General features: G+C 40.3%; 1 protein-coding gene across 8 annotated transcripts in view; it reads right to left on the bottom strand.

Moving 5' to 3' along the window:
• Positions 1-934: 934 nt before the first annotated feature.
• CDC25C (cell division cycle 25C) overlaps positions 935-25,456 on the bottom strand; it is a 28,907-nt gene continuing 4,385 nt past the window's right edge. For 4 of the 8 annotated variants that reach the window (XM_087429734.1, XM_087429733.1, XM_087429735.1 and 1 more), the window contains 10 exons: positions 24,654-24,752; positions 21,199-21,357; positions 14,718-14,900; positions 6,506-6,658; positions 5,442-5,543; positions 4,512-4,574; positions 3,128-3,226; positions 2,446-2,579; positions 1,715-1,826; positions 935-1,515 (listed from right to left, as the gene is read on the bottom strand). In XM_087429734.1, the coding sequence (XP_087285860.1) occupies positions 1,366-1,515; positions 1,715-1,826; positions 2,446-2,579; positions 3,128-3,226; positions 4,512-4,574; positions 5,442-5,543; positions 6,506-6,658; positions 14,718-14,900; positions 21,199-21,357; positions 24,654-24,752 (1,254 nt within the window). In that variant the 3' untranslated portion in view covers positions 935-1,365. The remainder of the gene's footprint in view (positions 1,516-1,714; positions 1,827-2,445; positions 2,580-3,127; positions 3,227-4,511; positions 4,575-5,441; positions 5,544-6,505; positions 6,659-14,717; positions 14,901-21,198; positions 21,358-24,653; positions 24,753-25,456) is intronic. The other 4 variants (XM_087429738.1, XM_087429737.1, XM_087429739.1 and 1 more) reach the window with 4 other exon arrangements.

The raw sequence follows: 25,456 nt of genomic DNA, 5'->3' as shown, positions 1-25,456 counted from the left end.
ATCCCCTTCTTTTTGCTGAGGAAGACTGGCTCTGAGCTAACATCTATTGCCAATCCTCCTCCCTTCTTTTTTTTTTTTCCCCAAAGCCCCAGTAGATAGTTGTATGTCGTAGTTGCACATCCTTCTAGTTGCTGTATGTGGGACGTGGCCTCAGCATGGCCGGAGAAGCGGTGCGTTGGCGCGTTCCCGGGATCCGAACCCAGGCCGCCAGTAGCAGAGCGCGCGCACTTAACTGCTAAGCCACGGGGCAGGCCCACATTGTGGTTTTCTGAGCCTATATACCAGAGTGCTGGGTCTGGGGCACACTTTCAGCTAACTCATACCATGGAATAGTCTAGGAAAGGAAAGCCTGGAATATTGCTGAAAAATGCAGGTTAAAAGGTTTTCCTTAATTCCAGAGCAGCGGTTCTCAAGTCTTGGTACACATTGGAATCACCTAAAAGGGAGATTTCCAAAACCCAAATTTCTAAAGATTTTATTTATTTTATTTTTTCCCCCCAAAGCCCCAGTAGATAGTTGTATGTCATAGCTGCACATCCTTCTAGTTGCTGTATGTGGGACTCGGCCTCAGGATGGAGGGAGAAGTGGTGCCTCGATGCGCACCCGGGATCCGAACCCGGGCCACCAGCATTGCAGCGTGCGCACTTAACCACCAAGCCACAGGGCCGGCCCTAAAACCCAAATTTCTAGGCCCGAACCTCAGAGGTTCTGATTTAGTAGGTCTGGGGTGGGGCTCGAAAATTTGCATTTCAAACAAGTTCAGATGATGCTGATGGTCCAGGGCCCAAACTTTGAGAACCACTGGTCTAGAACAAAGCACCATGGCCTCAGCTCTGAATAGAGATGGTTGCACCTTTATGTCTGAAGGAGTCTGATTTAGTGATCACTACCTTATACAGATCTTCTAGGAGCAGACTGGGCTCACAATCACATCTCTCATTCTGCAATGTTTATTTTCCCATTTAAGAAAAAGAAAGAGAGGGAAACAAAGCAGGAAAATACAGAGAAAGAAGGTGGGCAACTCTTTTGCATAGCCAGAAGCCCAGGGAGAGAAAGAGCTGGCTGGATTGTGAGAAGACACAAGTAGTTGGGAAGAGAATGCAACCACTTCCTGAAGCAACACAAATATCTATGCAACCCCATGCTACAGCCTTACAGAGCCAGCTCTAGGACTTAACCACGAGCCAGCAGCTTTACTGAACTCTAACCAATCGCCAGGCCTGGGATTTCATTAGTTTGGCAGCCTGTTGATTTGCAGACATCTTTTAACGATCTTGGGTTAACACATAGAAGATGGCCTCTTTCTGCTCAGAGTTTCTACAGTGTCTTTTGGTGACTCTTAGGCAGCCAGCGACTGATCCATTATCATGGGCTCACATCCTTCACCAGTAAGGCAATCTGCTCCTGCAGCTGCCGCTCCCCTTCCCATGCTTTGCTCTGGCTCCGACACCTCAGCAGCTCAGCCTTATGGTCCTGGTGATGCATAGGGCAGTAGCTCTGTGGTTCGCACAGCTCCTGAAAGGTAGAGGACAGAGTAAGGGATCCTCTAGACTCCTGAACTCTGCCTACTAAGTATAAGAGAGATGCTGCTGGTAGTGGCTAAGAAGGAGCAGCAGTTTCTCCTCAGAGGGCTTTGCAGGCTCTGGGAGTTTCATGCTAAAGTTGGCTCCCCAAGTCTGAGCTCCCCTGTTGCCCCATATGCCCCATCCTTTACCATATAATCTGGAAAGAAGTCTCTGTAGCCCCCTTTGAGGATATATAGCTCTGGGTAGTACAATGCAGGATACTGGTTCAGAGCCCTGTCCTCTTCCCTCAGAGAGCGGCACCTTTAGAGAAAATCCGGAGATGGGTGGGTGGAAAGAAGCAAGGTTAGAATTCCCTGGGCCATTCCCTAGGGAGGGGGAGGAAGAAGAGACTATTGCTAACTCCAAAAAAGACCTCCAGATCTCACTGTTCTTACAAAACAAGGTTCAAGTAGAGGCCGGCACAGTGGCGTAGTGGTTAAATGCACGCACTCTGCTGCGGGCAGGCCGGGGTTCGGATCCCGCTTGTCAAGCCATGCTGTGGCGGCGTCCCATATAAAGTGGAGGAAGATGGGCATGGATATTAGCCCAGGGCCAGTCTTCCTCAGCAAAAAGAGGAGGATTGGCGACAGATGTTAGCTCAGGGCTGATCTTCCTCACACACAAAAAAAAGGTTCAAGTAGCACCACACTTTCTTCTTTCCTCCATTGATGTCTCATTCCCAATCCTTTTTCCTTCACTGCTCCAAATTTTTAAATTGTAGAAACCCTTTCCTTCCACCTCCCTAACATTCTTCAAACCGCAGTAGAAAGCATTCATTTATCTCAGCCTCTGTCTGAACTGCTCTGGGAAGGTCCCTGGTTGTTAAGTCTCAAGTTAAGATCCATTTCTATCACCCACCCTACCCCATGTAGACACTCACATTCGGGGACCCCTCTCTGAGGAGAATTCACAGTGGAACACGATGATTATTCTTTTCTGGGTGTCCAAAGGGACAATGGGCTTCTTCAGAAAGAAGTTATACAGTTCTTCCTGACTGTACAAGTTTAAGGCTCCCTGTAGAAGAATTTTAATAAGTATTTCCTTAAGGGCCTGTGGACAGCTCCAAAACTTGGAAATAACTGGGATAACATCTTGGGATATTTGGGCCAGGAAGGCTAGATTATAAGCACTTTCAGGGCAGAGATCTAATTATACCTCTGTATCTACTCCCAGGGCCTGGCACAGAGCTTGGTATGTAGTAGGTGCTTGATAAATGTTTGTAGAACTGAACCGCCTAAAGTGTAGGAATCATTGTGAGGAACATCTATGAGCGGTAAATGTTTGCAAAGTGTTTCTCAGTCCTTGGATTAATGTTTTTATTTCCAGGTAGGAGCCCTTGGCTCCTACAGAAAAAAGGGAGATTGGTCTAGGAAGGAAAGGGAAAGTAAATTGTTCAAGATGTACGGAATTAGAACAGAAATGAGGACTTACAGCCTTGATGTGCTCCAAAAGTATAATCTCTGCCCTAGTTTTAGAGTTCATAGGACCCTTTGTCCACAGACTCTTCTCAATCAAGAGCCATTTCTAGCTCCTCCCCACTAATGACCCCAATGTAACCTCACCTGGATGTGTCCTCCCAGGTACTCATATGGATAGCGGCAGTCGATGATATAAAACTTCTCAATCAGACCCTGGAACTTCCCCGACAGTAAGGCAGCCACCTGCACAGAAAATATGATTGAATACCCTGCCCACTGTCACTCCAAGGGAGAGAAGAGCCAGTCACACAGTTTCTTATTTGCTCTCCCTTTAGTCACCCAGGATTCCACTGTATGCCCAGCCTCCAAAGTCCTCCTATATTTGAATTGTGGCAATGGTTCAGTCCACCTCACATAAGAGTATAAAATAGAAAATGGTCTTTTTGGAGAACCAAAATAGCTGGTATTGCCAGGACACCAGGGAAAACTATATTCAGGCTGCTCATCTGGAGGCAAGCATGGCTGCAATCAGCCTCTCAGAAGACATCCAAATGGCACAGGTAGCAGCTAGAGATCCCAATTTTGCAAGAAGAGATGGGAAATGGTTCCCCACCCTCCACTGTAAAGGAAGAAAGCAAGTCTTTCAGAAAAGGATATGGAAGGAAAGGGTTAATACCTAGAAGCAGAAACTTACACTACTTGTAGGAGTGTAAATTGGCTCAATCTTTCGGGAGGGAACTTTGTAAATACATATAAAAATAAATGTAATTACACTTTGACTCAGCAATTTCTTTTCTAACATCTTAAGTAAACAGAAAAGTACACAAAGATGTGGCACAATAATATTCATCTCAGCATTGTTTTAGGTTATCAAAATATTACAAATAAATATTCAATAATAGGGGTTTGGTTAAATAAATTATACAAGTCAGTATAATAGAATATTATATAGCCATTAAAAGGATAGTATTGATGTCTTTTTATTGATATAGAAAGATATTTATAATGTCTTACTAAGCTAATTGCAATACTACATGTTCATTATGATCCTATTTTTATAAAACATGTGCCAGAATAAAATCCGGAAGGCCATAAGGAAAATATTACTAGCGGTTATCTCTGGTGGCAAGATTGTGGGTAGGTAACTAAATAGTTATTGCACAAACTGGGACACTTTTGAGAGTGAAAGAGAACACTATTAATAATTACCCTGTACTAATAGGTGTAAATGGGATTGTAACATGTAAACCAAGATGTAAGGTCACCTTAATTGGGTGATTTTTCCTATCCTTTCTTTCTTTTCTTCCTTTCTTTGTTTCATAACAATTATATATCATTTGTTTAATTAAAAACAATGGCAACAGAAGAATGGGATAAAAGAGAGTCCTTTAATGCAGCTTCAGTTGAATGAGGAGCCTATGTGAGTGAACACAGTGAGAGGAATACAAATGGAAGTGAGGATTTTATGGACAGGACAGACCAGATGGTAGCTTATGTAATCAGTTACCATCTCCAGAAATCTGCTTACTGTTTCTGGGTTGACGTACTTCAGATCTTGGTGTCTCCCTGACACGGTTGGCAGCGCACATACCTAGAAATACCCAAGAGCTGAAATAACAGCAAGTTTTCTATACCCAAATTTGAGATCAAAGACCATATATCATCCTTCTTTCCAAATGACCTTTAAAACCCCAGAAGCCTTCAAAAATCAATGGTCTCTATAATGTGCATATGCAACAATTCTATTTCTAAGAACTAATTCTAAGGAACAAATTAAGGATGTGTACAAAGTTTTAGACTTAGCTACAAATATGTAGCTTGGTATAGTTCATAAAGGAAAATTGTAAAAGTAAATATCCTATGAGAAGGGATTTATCAAGATTTATGGGCAGTCAAAAAAACGAAATACTGTGCTATTTAAAAATGATGAAGCAGAACTGTTTAGTGACATGAAAAGATGTTCCTGATATATTAAATGAAGGAAAAAACCCCAGTGCATCACAAAACAGTATAAACTATTTTTTGCGGAAAAACAAAAAATATATTTGTGTATGTGCATGTGTGTTTGTGAAAATACAGAGAAAAAAATCTGGAGGAATATACACCAAGATGTTAAATGTAATAATACTCTGGTTGATAACCTTTGGGGTACATTTCATTTTCTACCTTTTCTGTAATAACAAAGTATTATTTACATAATTTTAAAAGATATTTTTAAAAAGAAAAAAGTAAAAAGCCTCATACCTTCCCCCCGCTCTAGATTTTCCCAGAGTGAATAAGGAATACTTTTGCATCGGAATGTCTTAGGGCCTAGATCTACCACCATAGCACCTTCAGGATATCAAAGAGTACTTGGCGAGGATGCATAATTATACCTAGTGCCTTCTGCAAACAGAGAAGAAAAGATTCAGATCCAAAATGATTCACTGAAATATAGAATGGATGTAACCAAACTCACCTTGGAGAAATCACCAATTAGATGCCCCTGGTTAGAATCTTCCTCCAGCATCTGAGTGATATTAATGTCACAGAGAGAGACCATCTTCTTTAGACCTAAGCCCTGAAGATGACAAGATTCCTTTCACTCCCAAACCTCATGTTAAAGGTTTAAAAAGCAGGGGATAAAAAGAAGTGGAGACTCATTAAAAATATGCATACCCTTTGATCTAATAATTCCACTTGTTTTCCTAAGGAAATAAAGATATGCACAAAGATTTGGTTGTAAGGATGTTTATAATAGAGAAAAATTAATAATAAATTAAATGTTCACTAACAGGGTCTTGGTTAAACAAATCATATTCTCCACGTTATAGATTACTATTATGCCATAAAAAGTATGTAGTAGATTAATTTCATTGACATGAAAATAAGTTCATAATATCATTAAGTAGGTTAGAAAACACGTACTTTGTAATACCACTTTAATAAGAGAAAAAAAAATTTGCATAGAAAAGTGTCTGGAAGAAAAAACATCAAGTGTTAACAGTAATTATCTCTGGCCTGTGAGATTATGGGCATTTTGCAACAGCTTCTTTTTGTTTATTTGCTTTTTCTATATTATCATATACTGATTTTATAAAATAGCCAAATATATTTAGATTTTTTTTAAAAGGAGGGGTAGGCGATGAGGGCTAAGTTTTTCAGAAGTTGCTTTCCACTAAACCAGTGTGCTCTATGATGCTGTTTCTGTTAGAACACAGGTAAAACAGCAGTAAATATCCTTACTAACCAAAGTTCCCTTGTATTCTCTCAGATCTTAAAAAAGAGGGTTGGGAAGACAGCATGATAACATCATTTCCAAAAGTATAATATAACATAGGTATTTATTGTTAAATATTTTACATATGGATGCAGATATAGAAAAGACAAAAAGAAAGATGGAAAGAACAAAGAGATAAAAAAGTAAAAGTAAAAGTAACGAGGAAGACAAAAAAGATATGCTAAAGCAATCCCCATACCAGAAAAGTAGAGAAGACAATGAGATAGAAGATTAAACACATTCTCATCTTAAAAAGTCCTTACCTTCCTGAGCTCTTTGTGGCTAGAACAATACTTCTCCTTTACTTTATCTGGTATTGGGTTGTCCTTGAATTTTATCACCTGCTTCAGTTGTGGCCTGTTCAAATTCTCTGGCAATGAAGGGGAGCGATACAGACAGCTTCTGTTCAGAGATACCTGTTTGGGAACATCAAACCCCTAGGTTCTTACTCCTCAAAGTATGTCTGCAGGCCAGCAGCCCAAACATCTCCTGGGAGCTTGTTAGAAATGCAGAATCCCAGATGTTAGGCCTCACCCCAGATCTACCGAATTGAAAATGTGCATTTTAACAAGATGCCCAGGTGATTTCTAGGAACACTCAAGTTTGAGAAGCAGTGCCCTAGATGAGCAACCTGTCTTCCCCTCATTAATATTTTTCTCCTCAGACTGCATGATGTTCCATCTCCCGTAGATGTTTTAACTCGAGCCAAACCAAATTCTCCAGCTAACTGTCTTATATGTACCAATTTTTTTGTGTGTGAGGAAGATCAGCCCTGAGCTAACATCTGTCGCCAATCCTCCTCTTTTTGCTGAGGAAGACTGGCCCTGGGCTAACATCCGTGCCCATCTTCCTCTACTTTATATGGGACGCTGCCACAGCAAGGCTTAGACAAGCGGTGCGTCAGTGTGCACACCCGGGATCGGAACCCCAGGCCGCCACAGCAGAGTGCGCACGCTTAGCCGCTACACCACCGGGCCAGCCCCTATGTACCAATACTTGTAGGAGAAAGCAAACACAAGCTCAGTTCCTCTAGTCATGTGATAAAGAACAAACCAAAGTCCAGTTTCTCTATGGGATCCTAAGACACTGACAGTCAAGATTTAAGGACCCCAGCAAAACTGACAATGACAAGCCAAAAAAGTTAACCTGGATGAAAAAATATTAAGCAAGAGTATATGCCACTTTTTTTTGGCAGCAGTTTGAGTGAGAGACAAAAATTATCATTCAGCCTTCTTATAAAGGAGGTTGTTAATGGAGAAGAAAAATAGCAAAATAAGCATCATGCAAGGGAAAAGGAAACACGAGAATCAAATATCAGGATGACCATTATAGGATTGATACTGTGAAGCCCATCAGGAAAAAAAAATGGATTAAATATCATGAAGAACTAGCCTTGGGAGTTGCTGGCCCAGGAATAAAGTACAAGCGGATGAACTAATGCCTATTTGAAAGGCATGATTTGGGTGTTATACCCAGAGGCAGGGGGATATATTAAGTGACCTCTGATAACAACTTTCAACTAATCCAAGATTCTTATCCTTTGTTCCCAGATACTTTCTACCTCTGGCCTAGATATGACCTTCTCTATATACTCATCTCATTAACTGCTATGGATTGATTTAGGAGGAGGCTAGACAATAAGAGAGTAATGACTGGAAGACAGGTTGATGGTCAATTGTTTCTGGGAGAAGTCAATATTTCACTTTATAATAACTGTGTCTATTACAGTGTTTGTCACACCCATGGTCCCATCCAAGGAAAACTCTACCATTCATGGTGCCAACTACAGGTACAGTCCACATATTACATAACCAATATTCTACACTTACCTTTTCCCTTGGACCCCTGCCAGTTATCTCCCTATGTCCAAACAACCCTGCTGCAAGCCACTGATGACTGGACTACATTGCTAGTTGAACACACCTATTTAGTGGCCTAGAATATGTAAAAATAATCTGGGCCCATCAGGTTCCCTTTCCTGGGAGTTTAACTTGGAAAATGGTGAAATAATTAGGCAGCAGCAGACACCAACGCTTAAAAGGAAGAAGCCAAAAGATACAGTCAAGGCCATGAGGCCAATGGTGAATGGATGGATGAACCAAAGTTATGGTGGGAGAGGACATGTGGTAAAGGACTGAGGAGTAGGCTACCCAGCCTTCATGACAGACTTCCCTTCCTATAACTTCAATTTTGCCCTGAGAAGAAGGCAGGGGAAAGCCAGATCAGGATTTCAAATTTTCTGGCCTTAGCGCAATCTTTGCTTCTTGTAACCAAAAGAGCCTCTCTAGAACACACCATAATTGTTAAGCTAAGGGCTCATTTTAAAGAGCTTGGAATTAATTAGCTACTAAGTGAAATGTATCCATTTTTTAGTATTATATCTAAGACATCTTTGCCTAACCCAAGGTCACAAAAGTTTTCTCCTGTTTTTTTCTTCAGATGTTTTGTAGTTTTAGTTTTTACATTTAGGTCTATGATCCATTTTGTGCTAATTTCTATATATGGTGTGAGGAATGTATTGAGATTTTTGTTTTTGTTTTTCACATGGATTTCCAATTGCTCCAGCACAATTTGTTGAAAAGACTGTGCTTTCTCCATTTAATTGCTTTTGTATCTTGATCTAATTATCAGTTGACCATATATGCATGGGTCTATTTCTCGAATCTCTATTCTGTTGCACTGATACTTTAGGTCTTTGGTAGCTATTATGATGCTGACAATAATGATGCTGACAATAAAGGTGATAAACATCTTTTTGGGTTTCATATAGTCCAAGGATAAGAAGCCAGAAATAAATGATAGTAGGAAACTACTTTAACAAACAGAAACAGCCACTACTGTTCTGACAGACTCTTCTCAATATGTTTATATGAAAACAAATGGAAACTTCACAAAGAGTGTAAGTGCTAGGTTATGGAGGGATGATGATGATGATGATACTTTAGCTTTGTCTAGTTAGCTGGAATTTTCCCAGTTCCTAGAAGCTGGTGTGGGGAGATATCAGGACCAGGTGGCTTAGATGACACTCGAAATCAATCCGTTAGTGGTTTTAATTCTTTAAGGAATCATTGGCCTTTCCAAATCTTGGAGTTTTAAGCACTGAAAAGGCCAGAAAGAACAAAAGGAAACTTGCTAAGCTTAATTCTACCTGCAGATTTTATAAAAAGGTTTAATTGAATAATTACTATTTTGTAAACCAAGGAGGCATCACCATTTCCTCATAGCCTATACACTCTTCAACACACATAGGGCTGGCTTCTGTCTGTACCACTCTACTGCTCTTGTCAAGGTTATCAACAATCTTCATGTTACCACATGTTGCTTCCATTGAGTTGGCTACTCCCTTCTTCTTTGGCTTCAATGGCACCTCCTAGTTTTTTTAGTTTATTTCTAGTATAGGCACCCCCAATACTAAAAGAACAGTGACACTTCTACCTCTCTGTTGCTCCTTCTCAGTCTTCTTTGTCTGGCCTCCTCACCTACCAAATCTCTAATGGATGTTGGATTCATCAGGGCTAGGTCCTGTTCCTTTTCCCTTTTATCTCCTCACTCTTGCCATAGGTGATTTTTTCTACCCATGAGTTTAAATTCTCCCTCTATGCTCATGACTTAAGTTTCTTTCTCCAGTCAAGACGCCTGCTCTTACTTCCAGCCTTCCATATCCACACACCTGCATGACACATGAGTCTCTACTAGGTGACATAGCAGTGAATACGAGAGTGAAAGAGATAGACAAAACAAATAAATATTCTCTGTACTTTTATGTAGTGATAAGTATTATAAGTAAAAAATAAAGAAGGATAAAAAGATAGGAAAAATATTGGAGTTGGAAAGCTTGTTCAGGAAAGGCCTTCCTGATAAGGTGACATATGTGGATAAATGAGACTGAAATGAGAGAGAAAAATCATGTGTTGCCTAGGGGAAGAGTGTTCCAGGCTGAAGGAACAACAAATGCAAAGGCCCTGGTGAGAATAGCAAGGCCAGTGATGGCCACTTTTAGTATGGTACCATTTTTAGAAAGCTCAAAAACTAATTGAAGCGATACAATAAACCAACTAGACCTAACAGACATCCATGGAACACTGTACGCAACAACAATAGCATATATATTATTCTCAAATACACATGGAACATTCTCCAGGATAGATCATATACTAGGTCATAAAACAAGACTCAATAAAGTTTAAAGGATTGAAATCATACAAAGTATGTTCTCTTACCACAATGGAATAATTAGAAATTAATAACAGAAAAAATCTGGAAAATTCACAAATATGTGGAAATTAAACAACACACTCCTAAATAACCAGTGGGTCAACAAAGATCAAAAGGAAAATTAGAAAATACTTTGAGATGAATGAAAATGAAGATACAACATACCAAAACTTATAGGATGCAGCTAAAGTAGTTCTTAGATGAAAATTTATAGCTGTAAATGCCTATAATAAAAAAGAAAGGGGCCATCCCTGTGGTGTAGTAGTTGGGTTCATGTGCTCTGCTTCAGTGGCCCGGGGTTCATGGGTTTGGATCCCAGGTGTGGTCCTATACACTGGTCATCAAGCCATGCTGTGGTGGCATCCCATATACAAAATGGAGGAAGATTGGCACAGATGTTAGCTCAGGGACAATCTTCCTCACCAAAAGAAGAAAAAGAAAAAAGATCTCAAGTCAATGACCTAACCTTCCACCAAAGAAAAAACTAAACCAAAGTAAACAGAAGGAAGGAAATAAGAAAGATGAGAGCAAAACTTAATGAAGTAGAGAATAGAAAAACAAGAGAGAAAAAACAACAGAACCAAAAGTTAGTTCTTTGAAAAAAATCAGCAAAGTTGACAAACCTTTAGCTAGACTGACTAAGAAAAAGAGAGAAGACTCAAATTACTAAAATCAGGAATGAAAGAGGAGACATTACTACCAACCTTACAGAAATAAAAAAAGATCATAAGGGACTACTATGAACAACTATATGCCAATGAATGAGAAAACTTAGATTAAATGGGAAAATTCCTAAAAAGACAAAAACTACTGAAACTGACTCAAGAAGAAACAGAAAACCTGACTAGACCTACAAAAAGTAGAGATTGAATTAGTAATATAAAAACTTCTCACAAAGAAAAGCCCAGGCCCAGATGGCTTCACTGAGGAATTCTGCCTCACATTTAAAAAAGAAATAAAAACACAAACTCTTTCAGAAAATTGAAAGAGAATTTTCTCCAAATGATGACAGCATTACACTGATACTAATACCAAAGACATTACAAGGAAAACAACAGTAAAGATCGTATTTCTCATGAACATAGAGGCAAAAATTCTCAATCAAATTTTAGCAAATCAAATCCAATAATATATAAAAAGGATAATATATCATGACCAAGTAAGGTTATCACAGGAATCCAAGGTTGTTTTAACATTTGAAAATCAATCAATTTAATTCACCATATCAACAGGTTAAAAAAAAACTCGTATGATCATATCAACGGATGCAGAGAAAGCATCTGACAAAATCTAGCATCTGTTCCTGCTAAAATCTCTCAGCAAACTAGGAATAGAAGGGAACTTCCTCAGTCTGAGAAGTGGCATCTCAAGAAACCTATAGCTAATCATCATAATCAATGGAGAAAAACTGGATGATAATCAATGGATTTTCCATTATCAATGGAAAAAACCTGTAAGATCAGGTACAAGGCTAGGGGCTGTCAATAATTTTTAAGATTGTAAAGGGGTCCCGATACCAAAAAATTTGAGAACTATTAATCCAGGAGAAAAGGGAAAACTGATAATAGAGGAGAGAGAAAGAGCGAGAAGAAATACTGCAGGAGCAGACAAGAGGAGATGCTTCCACCTGACTCAGGGTTTTTGCAAAGTCTTTACAATGGCCTATAGGGCCTTACATGATCTGCTCTCCTGCTACCTACTCTCTGCCCTCATCGCCCTCTCTGCACTTGCTCACTTTGCTCCAGGCACACTGGCCTCCTTGCTGTTCCATGAACTTGCCAAACACAGTCCCACCTCAGAAACACTGTACTTGCTTCTCCTTCTGCTGGAATAACTCATTCCTCCTGATTATCTGTTTGTTTGGCTCCCTCGCTGCTTCAGATGTCTGCTCAAATGTTACTCTCAGAGAGGTCTTTCTCTAATCTCCTCAATCTACTAAAAATATCAACTCCCACTTTACCCCAACCCAATCCAGGTACTCCCTATTCTTTCTCTCTTTTTTTTTTTTTGTCAGGAGGACTAGCCCTGAGCTAACATCTGATGCTAATCCTCCCCTTTTTTCTTGAGGAAGATTGGCCCTGGGCTAACATCCATACCCATCTTCCTCTACTTTATATGGGACACCACCACAGCATGGCTTGTCAAGCGGTGCATCGGTGCGCGCTCGGGATCCGAACCTGCAAACCCCGGACTGCCAAAGCGGTGCGCGCGCACTTAACGGTTGCGCCACCGGGCCAGCCCAAGGTACTCCCTATTCTCTTTACCCTGCTTTTCTACCATAGTATTTTTACCATCTGTCATATTATAAATGTATGTTTATTTGTCTGTTTCCTCCTGACTAGAATGTAAGCTCCATGAGAGCAGGGACTTTGTTGTGTTCACTACTCTATCCCCAGCAATACTGAATGAACGAATTAATAGCATGCAGTGTGAAGCGGGGGGCTTTAGATAGGAAGGAGCAGGGACACTCCATGCAGTGTAACAAGAGGGGGCTTTAGATAGGAAGGAGCAGGGACACTCCATGCAGTGTAACAAGAGGGATGGCAGATTATATAGGTATCAGAACAGAGAGGTTGCTATATTTGGTGAGAAAAGGAGGTAGTTTTCTTCTGATTGCTTCTGTTTTCTCTGAAACAAAACACCTAAAACTTAACATGTCTAAAGTCATCCTTGATTCCATCCTTCCTTCACAGCCTATATTCAATGGATCAAGTCCCATTGAATCTATATCCAAAATACATTTTGAATTCATCCATTTTCTCTCTGTCTCCACAGCCACCACCTTAGTCCAGGCTACTACAAACTCTCCCTGGGATTACTGCAATAGCTTCCTACTTTTACCTGCTTCCAACTCTTTTTTTTCCTCCTTCCAACTTTTAACCCTCTCCAATCCACTCCTCATCCAGTAACAAGAGTGGTCTTCATAAAACAAATCAGGTCACTATTCCCCTGCTTAAAACCCTCCAATAGCTTCCCACTCTACTCAGAATAAAATCCAAACACTCACCATAGCCTAAAGGCCCTGCATGCTCTGCCTCCTGCCTACCTCTTCGTTCCCACCTCAGGTAGCTCTCCCTCACACTCACACCGGCTTCTCAGTTCCTTGAACATACCAAGATCTTTTCAACCTTGGGACCTTTGCACCTACAATATTCCCTCCTCATGGGATGCTCTTGCCTCTACTCTTGTCATATACGGTTCTTTCACAACTAGAGTGACCAACTCATCCCAGTTTGTCCGGGACTTTCCCAGTATTAGCATTAAAAGTCCCGTGTTCTAGGAACTTCCTCAGTTGCAGGCAAACTGGGACAGTTCATCAACCTGTTCTCAACTAAATATTTTCTGCTCGAGGAGGCCTTTCCTAATTAAAAGTTCCCCTATATTAGTCTCTATCTCAGTCCCCATTTTGTTTCTATCATTACACGTGGACAATTTGCTTGTCTGTTATGGCAGTCATTCGCAATTTGGCTACAAAGCATCCTGTTTTAGTAAAATCTCAAATTAGATGGGAGGCAGCCCTGCCTTCTGATAAACAGGCCAAAGGGGGACAGATACTCCCTTTTTCATTCTCCTATAGCCAACTAGATATTCCTGCCTGGATTTTGAACCTTGAGGAGTAACACAAAAGCACAGCATTGGTTGAGACTTTTTTATGCATCATAGTGGAGAATATAGTGGGTGGCAGCAAATGTCCCTGAGCAGCAGAGTCCAGCAGCAGGTTGGATTATATTCTGTGGCAGGGGGACAGTAATGGTGGCACTGAGTGTCCAGCCAGCAAGTGGTAGTATCCCGAGCACAATCTTCTCTAGTAGAATTTTGGCCAGGCCCTACCTTGTTTTCCGGTCTTTCTGGTAATTCTCTGAGTTCCTCAATACCCTCCAGAAAAATCCCTTTTCTACTTGAGGTAACTAGAATCAGTTTCTGTTATTTGCAACCAAGAACTCTAACTAGAACATCTATTAACTTGATAAACATGTTTTTTTGTTGTTGTTCTTTGATGTCTCCCTGACAAGAACATAAACCCCAAGAGGGCATGAACCTAGTCTGCTTTGTTCACCATTCTATCACCAGTGCCTAGCACAGTACCTGACATTTCACAGGTACTCAATAAATATTTTTTAAATGAATGAATTAGAAATCACTAAGGTTACACCAATCTCCAAGGAGTTCACTGCCTTATAAGGTATCTACTTCCATTTAGCATCAAAGAGGCAAACCAATAACAAAAAATCTCTACCCTTTTTCTAATCTAAAACCTACTGCTGATGGGGCCGGCCTGGTGGTGCAAGCGGTTGGGTGCGCGCGCTCCGCTGCGGCGGCCCTGGGTTCGCTGGTTCGGATCCCGGGCGTGCACCGACGCACTGCTTTGGCAGGCCATGCTGTGGCGGCGTCCCATATAGAGTGGAGGAGGATGGGCACGGATGTTAGCCCAGGGCCGTCTTCCTTGGCAAAAAAAGAGGAGGATTGGCGGATGTTAGCACAGGGCTGATCTCCTCACAAAAAAAATAAATAAATAAAAAAATAAAACCTACTGCTATGCATACTCTTATACAGGGGGTCCTTAATTGAAAATGATTTTATAAGAGTTACAATCCAAGAAAATGAGTCCATAAAGGGAATTAATATATTTTAAAGACCAACAAAATAAATACCTAAGAGCCATATGCTATTCTTCCATGTAAACATACAAAACTTTCAGAGTATTTCCTGCGGTCAGTCTATTTTTAAATCCACTCTCCTACACTGTCTATATTATACAATTTAGAATGTTTCTGAGACTATGAAAGACTTTCAATCAGCAAAGAAAGATTCAATTATATTTACTGAACTGTACTTATAATTTCATAAAAGCAGATTAACACACTCTAGACAAATTTCCAACAATAAAATTGAAAATAAAAGGATTTTCATTTTAATCAACATTAAATTCAATTTACTAAATTAACACCAGTTGAGATTTCACCATATTAACTACAACATTTTGCAAATATGAAGACTAACATGTATTTGTAAAAGCAACACTAAATGTTTATTTTACATTGTTCTTTTTTTTCAGAAGGCCTAGCAACCTTTTCTGTATGCTAACTATCCCTAACATGCTGTTTTTCCACAGATCTACCCTCCATTATCAGCAAGTCCTCAAAAATGTTTGTTTCAGGAGGGTCGCTGCCAATTCTCCCAATACCCATCCTGCCCCCTTCAGATTATATCGTCATTCTGTTGTTCCCACAAACCAACGAAATTCAAACAAAACAAAATTTAATACTATGTTATAGAACAGTAGCTCTCAAACTTTAGTGTGCATCAAAATCACCTGGAGAGATTCTTAAAACACAGATTATTGAGCCCCACCCCCAGAGTTTCTGATTCAGAAGGACTGGGGTGGGGCCCATAAATTTGCATTGCTAAGAAGTTCCTACCTCTTACTGCTGCTGCTGCTCCAGGCAACATACATCATAGAAGGTTCTAGATCTGCACTACCCCATTATAGTAACACTAGCTACATATGGCTATTTGCATTAATTAAAACTCCAGAAAATTAAAAATTCAGCTCCTCAGTTGTACTAGCCACAGTTTAAGTGCTCAATAGCCAGCCACATGTGGCTATTGTATCAAATAGATATAAAAAAAATTTCTACCGTCTCAGAAAGTTTTACTGAAAAGCATTGTTCTAGATAACTGATTCACCATCCTTCTTAACACTTTAGCTCATCAAACTCTGGGTATCCAACTTTACCAACCCTACACAAAAAGAAACTAACATTATTATATGTCCCTAGGACGATTTTTACTTCCCAGGTATCTTCAGCAGGAAACATCATAATATTGCTAAAAACATAGGCTCTGGAGTCAGGCAGATCTTAGTTTAAACAGGGGCTCTGCCACTTGCTAACTTTGTGACCCTGGGTAAGAGACTGTACCTCGTGGCCTAATGTTCTCCTTTTAAAAGGAGATAATACTCATCTTTCAGGATTGATATGAGAATTAAATGTGATGAGAGATGTAAACTGCTCAGCACACAGTGCCTGGTACATTCTAAGTAGTCAATAAATGGGAGCTATGATTATTACCTGGCTTTCATTTTTCCTTTCCACTCTAGCCCATTACTACCTTCAACATTAAAGCCCATGTTAGTCCTCCACACTCGTACAAAGTTCACTAACAACCCTATGGAGAGTATGACTTCTCAACTCCTCAAATATTTACACCAAGCTTCTCCTGCATTCCACATTAACCTCTCAACAAACTGAGATTTAAAAAAAAAAAAGAATCTGCAACCGTCCTCTATTACTCTATCACCAAGAGTTCAAATCTGGCATGTTCTCAAACTGACTAAAATCTCCCCTAATTCTCAAAACTTTCTAAACCAGTTACTTTATACCTCCTCAGCAACTTTCTTTTATTTATTTTTTCCTCCCCTAAGCCCCAGTGCACAGTTGTGTATCATAGTTGTATATCTTTCATGGCTCTTCTATGTGGGGTGCCGCTTTAGCATGGCTTGATAAGCAGTGCGTAGGTCTGTGCCCGAGATCCAAACCGGTGAACCCCGGGCTGCCGAACTGGTGCGGGCAAACTTAACCTCTATGCCACCAGGCCGGCCCCAAGCAACTTTCACTCACATTACTGTTCTTACCTTGCTGAGTCTACTCAGTGACATTTGGCTCCTTATACAGGCATTGATTCATCATCATCTACTTCTCTGCTGCCTTCACTATCACCTACATTTCCTTGACTCCTTTTTCATCTACCATTGGCAACCTCTAAGCCTTGCTTAATCACTCCTGGAGTTCCAAAGTCTCCCTTCTTGCTTCCAGCCACAAGGATTCTTGTAGGAAGACACTATACCATGCAGGTTTATCTTTTAGGACCTTACAAATACCATTTTATTTGCCTTTTAATAATTCCCTTCCAGTTTCCAAAAGTTGATTATAACCTTGTCCATACTCTTCAAGATCCTCACCTAACAATCTCCTCTGAGTCATCAGATTACTTTAACTTTCACTTTGCGGAGGACATCAAGGCCATTGAGCATTCCTTATCGATCAGTCTTCTTCATAACTCCAACATTTTGGTTCTTACACTACAATAATTAAGCACTTATACTACATTACGCTATAATAATTAAGTACTATTAATTGGCAAGTATTGTTCTTTTTTTTTAATTTTTTGTTTATTGCAGTAACATTGGTTTATAACATTGTAACAAGTATTGTTCTAAATGCTTTATGTGTAGTTAACTCACTTAATCCTCACAACAACGCTATGAAACAGTTATAAAAATTTTTTTTGTGAGGAACATTTGCCCTGAGCTAACATCTGTTGCCAGTCCTCCTCTTTTTGCTGAGGAAGATTGGCCCTGGGCTAACATCCATCCCCATCTTCCTTTACTTTATATGGGATGCCACTACAGCATGGCTTGACAAGCAGTGCGTTGGTCTGCCTCCGGGATGAACCCTGGGCCGCTGAAGTGGAGCGCCCAAACTTAACCACTATGCCACCCGGTGGGCCGCAAAACTATTTCTTTTTTATAGATTAAGAAATTGAGGGGCTGACCCCGTGGCTTAGTGGTTAAGTGCGTGCACTCCGCTGCTGGCGGCTAGGGTTCGGATCCCGGGAGCGCACCGATGCACTGCTTCTCCGGCCATGCTGAGGCGGCGTCCCACATACAGCAACTAGAAGGATGTGCAACTATGACATACAACTATCCACTGGGGCTTTGGCAAAAAAAAAAATAGGAGGAGGATTGCCAATAGATGTTATCTCAGAGCTGGTGTTCCTCAGCAAAAAGAGGAGGATTGGCATGGATGTTAGCTCAGGGCTGATCTTCCTCACAAAAAAAAAAAAAAAAAGAAAAGAAAAGAAATTGAGGGGCTGGCCCAGTGGCGCAGCAGTTAAGTGTGCGCGCTCCGCTTTGGCCCAGGGTTTGCGGGTTCGGATCCCGGGCATGCATCGATGCACTGCTTGTCAAGCCACGCTGTGGTGGCATCCCATATAAAGTAGAGGAAGATGGGCATGGATGTTAGCCCAGGGCCAATCTTCCTCAGCAAAAAAAAGAGGAGGATTGGCATCAGATGTTAGCTCAGGGCTGATCTTCCTCACAAAAAAAAAAAAAAAAAGAAAAGAAATTGAGGCATAGGGAGATCAGATAACTTACCCATATAGTCACAAGTGGCAGAGCCAAGCTACAAACCCAAGCAGCCTGGCTCCAGAGTCTATACTTTCCAGACCATAGACTCCCATGCTCTTGACTTTCCCTCTAATCTAAAATAATCTCCAAGTCACCTTTCAATCCAGTCTGGGAATGGTGGTCAGATAGGGTTAGTTAGCCTTAGCTATTATGCTTTAATTTTTTACAAGGAGAATATTCAAGTATAATTTGTGAATAAAAAAAATGTATAAAATGACCTACTACAAAGCTACAGTAATCAAAATTACGGTACTGGTATAAAGATAGACATAAGACCAATGGACTAGAATAGAGAGTCCAGAAATAAACCTTCACATATATGGTCAAATGATTTTCAACAAGGGTATCAAGACCATTCAATGAGGAAAAGATAGTCTTTTCAATAAATAGTGCTGGGAAAACTGGATATCCACATGCAAAAGAATGAAACTGGACCCTGACCTAACTCTATACACAAAAATTAACTCAAAATGGATTGAGACCTAAATTTAAGCACTAAAACTACAAAACTCTTCAAAGAGTTTCTGTTTGGGATAATGAAAATAATGAAAAAGTTCTAGAAGGGCCAGCCTGGTGGTGTAGTGGTTAAGTTCCCGCACTCCACTTCGGCAGCCCGAGGTTCACAGGTTTGGATCCCGGGCGCGGACCTGCACACCGCTTATCAAGCCATGCTGTGGCAGGCGTCCCACATATAAAGTAGAGGAAGATGGGGACGGATGTTAGCCCAAGGCCAATCTTTTTTTTTTTTTTTTGTGAGGAAGATTGGCCCTGAGCTAACATCTGCCAATCCTCCTCTTTTTTTTGCTGAGGAAGACTGGTCCTGGGCCAATATCCATGCCCATCTTCCTCTACTTTATATGGGATGCCACCACTGCATGGCCTGACAAGCAGTGCACTGGTGCGCGCCCAGGATCTGAACCGGTGAACCCCAGGCCGCCACAGCGGAGTGCGTGCACCTAACCGCTTGTGCCACTGGGGCGGCCCCAGCCCAGGGCCAATCTTCCTCAGTGAAAAGAGGAGTACTGGCAACGGATGTTAGCTCAGGGCTAATCTTCCTCACCAAAAAAAAAAAGTTCTAGAGATGAATAAGTACATTCACGACAACATGAAGATACTTAACACCGCCAAACTGTATACATAAATATGTTTAAAAGGATAAATTTTATGTATATTGCATTTTACCACAATAAAGAAATGTATAAAATGAATGAATATGTAAAATTAACCCGTTTGTGTCCTAGATCTCTCCTTTCTGATTCTTGAATGATGTTATTCCTGTATCTATCTACTACTTCATTATGTCTCCTCAGTAGCTAGCACTACTTCTTCAAGAGCTCTTTCTCTGTCTTTAAACTTGGAATCATTAGCCTTCATTTTCTCCTCTATGCAGATGGTCCTGAAATGTACATTTCCAGTCCTGATGGCTCCAAATCCTTATTCAGTATTTCCATTTAAATTTCTTGTTGCTACCTCTAACTCAAATGTCCAAAACAGAACACATCTTATTCCCTTTGAACTCACCCTTCTTTTCAAATTCATTATAGTGTCACCATTTCTCCAGTTACTTAGGTTAAAGTTAAAAATAGTACCCTTCTAAATTCCTAGGTCCTTTTTTTCATATCACTCTGTCATTCATAGCACTTTTGACAATCTATCATTATTACAAACTGCTTTTAATACTTTATCATATACACAACAATCCTATTGAGGAGGTATTCTTTTATTATTATAAATAATAATTCTCATTTTATAAATGAGAAACTGAGCCCTGGAGTGGTTAAGTGTCTTGCTCCTAGTCATGACACTAAATAAGAGAATGCAGACTAGAATCCACTCTATCATATTTGCCTTATATAATGAATAAATTTTAAAAACATACCCCTACACATATTTGTTTCAAAGAAATGAAGTTGATTCAGAAATGCTAAATGCCTCAGAAACTAGCTTTGACATATCAGTACATGGTCAATAAGCCACAGGCTTCAGATAGTCCTCCCAGTGATATGGGGAGGATAAAAGAAGACAAAAGGATACATTGTAAAATATCTGAAAAATCATACTAGGTATATTCCATCCATTACCACTATTCTGGAGGCATCACTTATACCAGATTACATTGATGGTGATCGACACAAACTACTAACTAGAACCTTCTCACTCAGCAGTAAGAAGAATCCCACAGCGACCTTACACGCTATCAGTCAGGTAGCCCTTAGAGTGTAAAGATCATGTCTTCTTTTTTTTTGCTGAGGAAGATTTGCCCTGAGCTAGCATCTGTCACCAATTTTCCTCCATTTTATATGTGGGTCGCTGCCACAACATGCCACTGTGGAGTGGTGCAGGTCTCCACCCAGGTTCGGAACCCGGGCGGCCCAGGCAGAGCATGCCGAACTTAACCACTAGGCCATGGGTCCTGCCCCAAGACCACGTCTTCTTGATCTCTGCAGACCTACCATTTAGCACAGTGACTGCAACATATTAGATACACAATATGGTTTATTCAAGAATGAAGGAACACGAAAAATGCAAAGATAACCTAAGAGAGCACTTTACCTTGGCCTCTTCTTGACTGTCCAGGGAAAACTCCATCAATTCATCTGAAATCTCCTCTGTCTGGTCTTCTCCTAGTTCTGGATTTTTATCCAGTTTTGGAACTCTAGTAATGGGGCTGCCCAGATATTTCATTTCACTTTCCACCAAGTTTCCATTGTCCTGTCAAGTATATAGAAATATTAAAAACTATCCAGGACCCTTACTTTACACCATATACAAAAATTAACTCAAAATCAATCAAAGACCTAAATCTAAGAGCTAAAACTATAAAACTCTTAGAAGAAAATATAGGGGGAAAGCTTCATGACATTGGATTTGGCAACAATTTTTACACAGGCAACAAAAGAAAAAATGGATAAATTGGACTTCATCAAAATTAAAAACCTTTCTGCATCAAAGAATACTACCAAGAAAGTGAAAAGGCAACCCTCAGAATGGGAGAAAATATTAGCAAATCATATATCTGATAAGGACTTAATATCAAGAATATATAAAGAATTCCTACAACGCAACAACAGAAACAAACAGGACTTGAATAGACATTTCTCCAAAGATGATATACAAATGGCCAACTAGCACATGAAAAGATGGACACATAGCTAGTGTTCATTTTGTTGTTGTTAGTGCCATTGAGTTGATTCCAACTCCTAGTGATCCTGTGTATAGCAGAGCAGAACCTTGCCCTATCTTTTTGCACCATCCTCTCATCTTCAGGCGCTAGATCCAGCAATGCTCTGCTGCTATTCATAGGGTTTTCATGGCCAATTTTTTCGGAAGTGAGTAGCTAGATCCTTCTTCCTAGTCTGTCTTAGTCTGGAAGCTCTGCTCAAACCTGTCCACCACAGGTGACCCTGCTGGTATTTGAAATACTGGTGGCATAGCTTTCAGCATCACAGCAACATGCAGCCGCCACAGCATGACAACCAACAATCGGGTGGTGTGGTTCCCTGACCAAGAAACAAACCCGGGCACAGCCATGAGAATGCCATATCTTAACCACTAGACCAGCAAACTAGTCACTAGAGAAATGCAAATCAAAACCAGAATGAGATACCACTTCATGTCCATTAGAATAGCTATTATAAAAACAAAATAAAACCCAGAAAATAACAAGTGTTGGTAAGGACATGGAGAAATTGGAACTCTTGTGAATTGCTGTGGGAAATGTCAAAGGGTGCAGCCACTAGGGATAACAGTATGACAGTTCCCCAAAAAATTAAACATAAAATTCCCATATAATCCAGCAATTCCACTTCCGGGTATATACCCCAAAGAATTGAAAGCAGGGATTTGAACACCTATTTGTATACTAATGTTCACAGCAGCTGTATTCACAATAACCAAAAGGTGGAAACAACTCAAATGTCTATCAACCAATTAATGGATAAACAAAATGTGGTATATACATACAATGGAATATTATTCAGCCATAAAAAGGAATGAAATTCTGATATATGCTATGACATAGATGAACCTTGAAGACATTATGCTAAGTGAAATAAGCCAGACACAAAACGACAAATGTTGTATGATTCCACTCATATGAAGTACCTATAGTAGTCAAATTCACAGAGACAGAAAGTAGACTAGAGATTACTAGGGGCTGGGGGGAGGAAGGAAGGGACAATTATTGTTTAATGGGTAAAGAGCTTCTGTTTCAAATAACAAAAAAGTTCTGGAAATGGATAGTGGTGACAGTTGCTCAACATTGTGAATGTACTTAATGTCGATGGATTGTACACTTAAAAATGGTTAAAATGGTAAATTTTATGTTATGTATATTTTAGCACATTAAAAAACAAAATCAGGGGCCAGCCCCGTGGTGAAGCGGGTAAGTGCGCACGCTCCGCTGCTGGCAGCCCGGGTTCGGATCCCGGGCGCGCACCGATCCGCTTGTCAGGCCATGCTGTGGCAGCGTCCCATATAAAGTGGAGGAAGATGGGCACAGATGTTAGCCCAGGGCCTGTCTTCCTCAGCAAAAAGAGGAGGATTGGCATGGATGTTAGCTCAGGGCTGATCTTCTTCACCAAAAAAAACCCAAAAAACAAAAACAAAATCACACACACAAAAGACCATCCAGTAATTTACCATGCTCCAAGTCTTCCCTTCCTCCAAGAAATAAAAAATCTGAAGTATAATCAACTTTATCTACTTAGGATGGGATATGTTAAAATGGCTTTCCCATAGGATTGAGATTAGAATCCAAATCTCTGGAGTATCTTGAGTCCACAGTCTATTAAAAGCAAATGAGGAGCCAGCCCAGTGGCATAGTGGTTAAGTTCACGTGCTCCACTTTGGCAGCCCAGGGTTCACGGGTTTGGATCCCAGGCACGGACCTACACACCACTCATCAGGCCATGCTGTGGCAGCATCCCACATACAAAATAGAGGAAGACTGGCACAGATGTTAGCTCAGTGACAATCTTCCTCAAGCAAAACAAGGAAGACTGGCAACAGATGTTAGCTCAGGGACAATCTTCCTCACCAAAAAAAAAAAGCAAATAAGTGCCTGGGTAACTTAAGACTCTAGTAGCTAAATGGACAAAGCACACAATAACTCACTAGAGGAAATATATATGGCTAATATTCACAGGAAATCACTACTAATTACTTTTAATGCAGAATAAAATTTTTTACCCAATTAGTAATTTTTAAAAAATGATAACAAATCATTTATGCAAATGAGCTATGCATTGTTCGTGAAAACGTAAATTCTTATAAGTTTTTTGGAAAGGAATTTGGCAATATGTATCAAAAATCTTAAAAACATTTGTGCCCTTTAACCCAGTAATTATAATTCTTGGTACTAATCCTAAAGAAAAAAAATCTGAAACGTAGGCAAAGATTTATGCTCAAGAACTTACATAATAGCATTATTTATAAAAGAAAAATTTGGATACCATTAAGTGTCCAACAATAAAGAAGTACTTACATAAATTATGGTCCATTTATTAGAATAAAAGTATCCATTAAAAAATAAAGTTTACTAAGAGTTTTAATACTAACAAAAAAAACAGGATATAAAGTTATACATATGATATGACCTCAACTTTGTTAAACTGTATACACAGTTCAAAGATTGAGAAGAAATGAAGTAAAATGTTAATAGTGGTTTTTCTCTGTGAGGTAGCTATTTGCTTTTTTATACTTTCCTATATTTTTAAACCATTGTCACAATGGGCACACAGTACTTTTAAAATCGGGGTGGGGGAACACTTAAAGAACAAAGAAATTTTTGAAAAGGACTAAGGATTTTTTCTCCTCCTTAAATTTAAACAAATAAAAAGATCAGAGGACATATGTCTCCTTCCTTTCCCTGGTCAAACATTACTTCTCCAACTCCTTTTCTCACTCAAGCCAGCTTAGAAAAATTCAAAGGGTCATAAATCCAGATCTGCCATCCTATACCCCAGGACACTTCAGCTGACCCTTGATGACGTTGTCCAGTGACTCACCAGTAGACAAAGGGGAGACATATAAGGCACCCCTGGTCTCTCTTGAAACTTCAGGTTCCTGGGTGCCCACCACTCCAAGGGCTGCAAAGTATTGTTTTCCTGCATAAGAAAAACTACATTGGCTGGAGGAAGAGACGGGCTAGCCGGCCCTGACAAAAACATTTCATCTGATGAAGCCATGAATAACCCTCATGAAACACATTAAAGGTAATCAAGGTTGACCCTATATCCTGAGAATACAAATTATGGTTTGGATTTGATGTATGGTATGTAGATTTGCTTTGGAGGATACCAATTTTATGATTATAAGCAAAAGGAATGGAGCAAAAAGGGACCTGACTGGGGACAGGATGGGGAGATTTTTAAAAAGTGATTTTAAAGGGAGATTAGAAAGACAGTATTAAATCAAGAAACAGCTGATTAGGACAGCCAGGGGCCAGCCCAGTGGCACAAGCGGTTGAGTGCGCGCATTCCGCTGTGGCGGCCCGGGGTTCGCCGGTTCGGATCCCTGGCGCGCCCCGACGCACGGCTTGTCAAGCCATGCTGTGGCGGCGTCACATATAGAGGAAGATGGGCATGGATGTTAGCCCAGGGCCAGTCTTCTTCAGCAAAAAAGAGGAGGATTGGCAGATGTTAGCTCAGGGCAGATCTTCCTCACACACACAAAAAAAGAACAGCCAAAAACATGGGCATAACTTAGTCAATGTGAGAAAAGAAGAACAGTAGCTATCTTTTATAGATACTGACCTGGGGGGAAAGGATGGAAGGCAGGGAAAAGAAAAAGATGGCTAGAAAAGGGGATT

The sequence above is a fragment of the Ceratotherium simum genome, chromosome 4, assembly GCF_057802395.1.
Source record: "Ceratotherium simum simum isolate JZ-2026a chromosome 4, ASM5780239v1, whole genome shotgun sequence".
NCBI lineage: Eukaryota > Metazoa > Chordata > Mammalia > Perissodactyla > Rhinocerotidae > Ceratotherium > Ceratotherium simum.
Note: the sequence above shows the minus strand (reverse complement) of the source record. Positions and strands in the feature narration are given on the sequence as shown.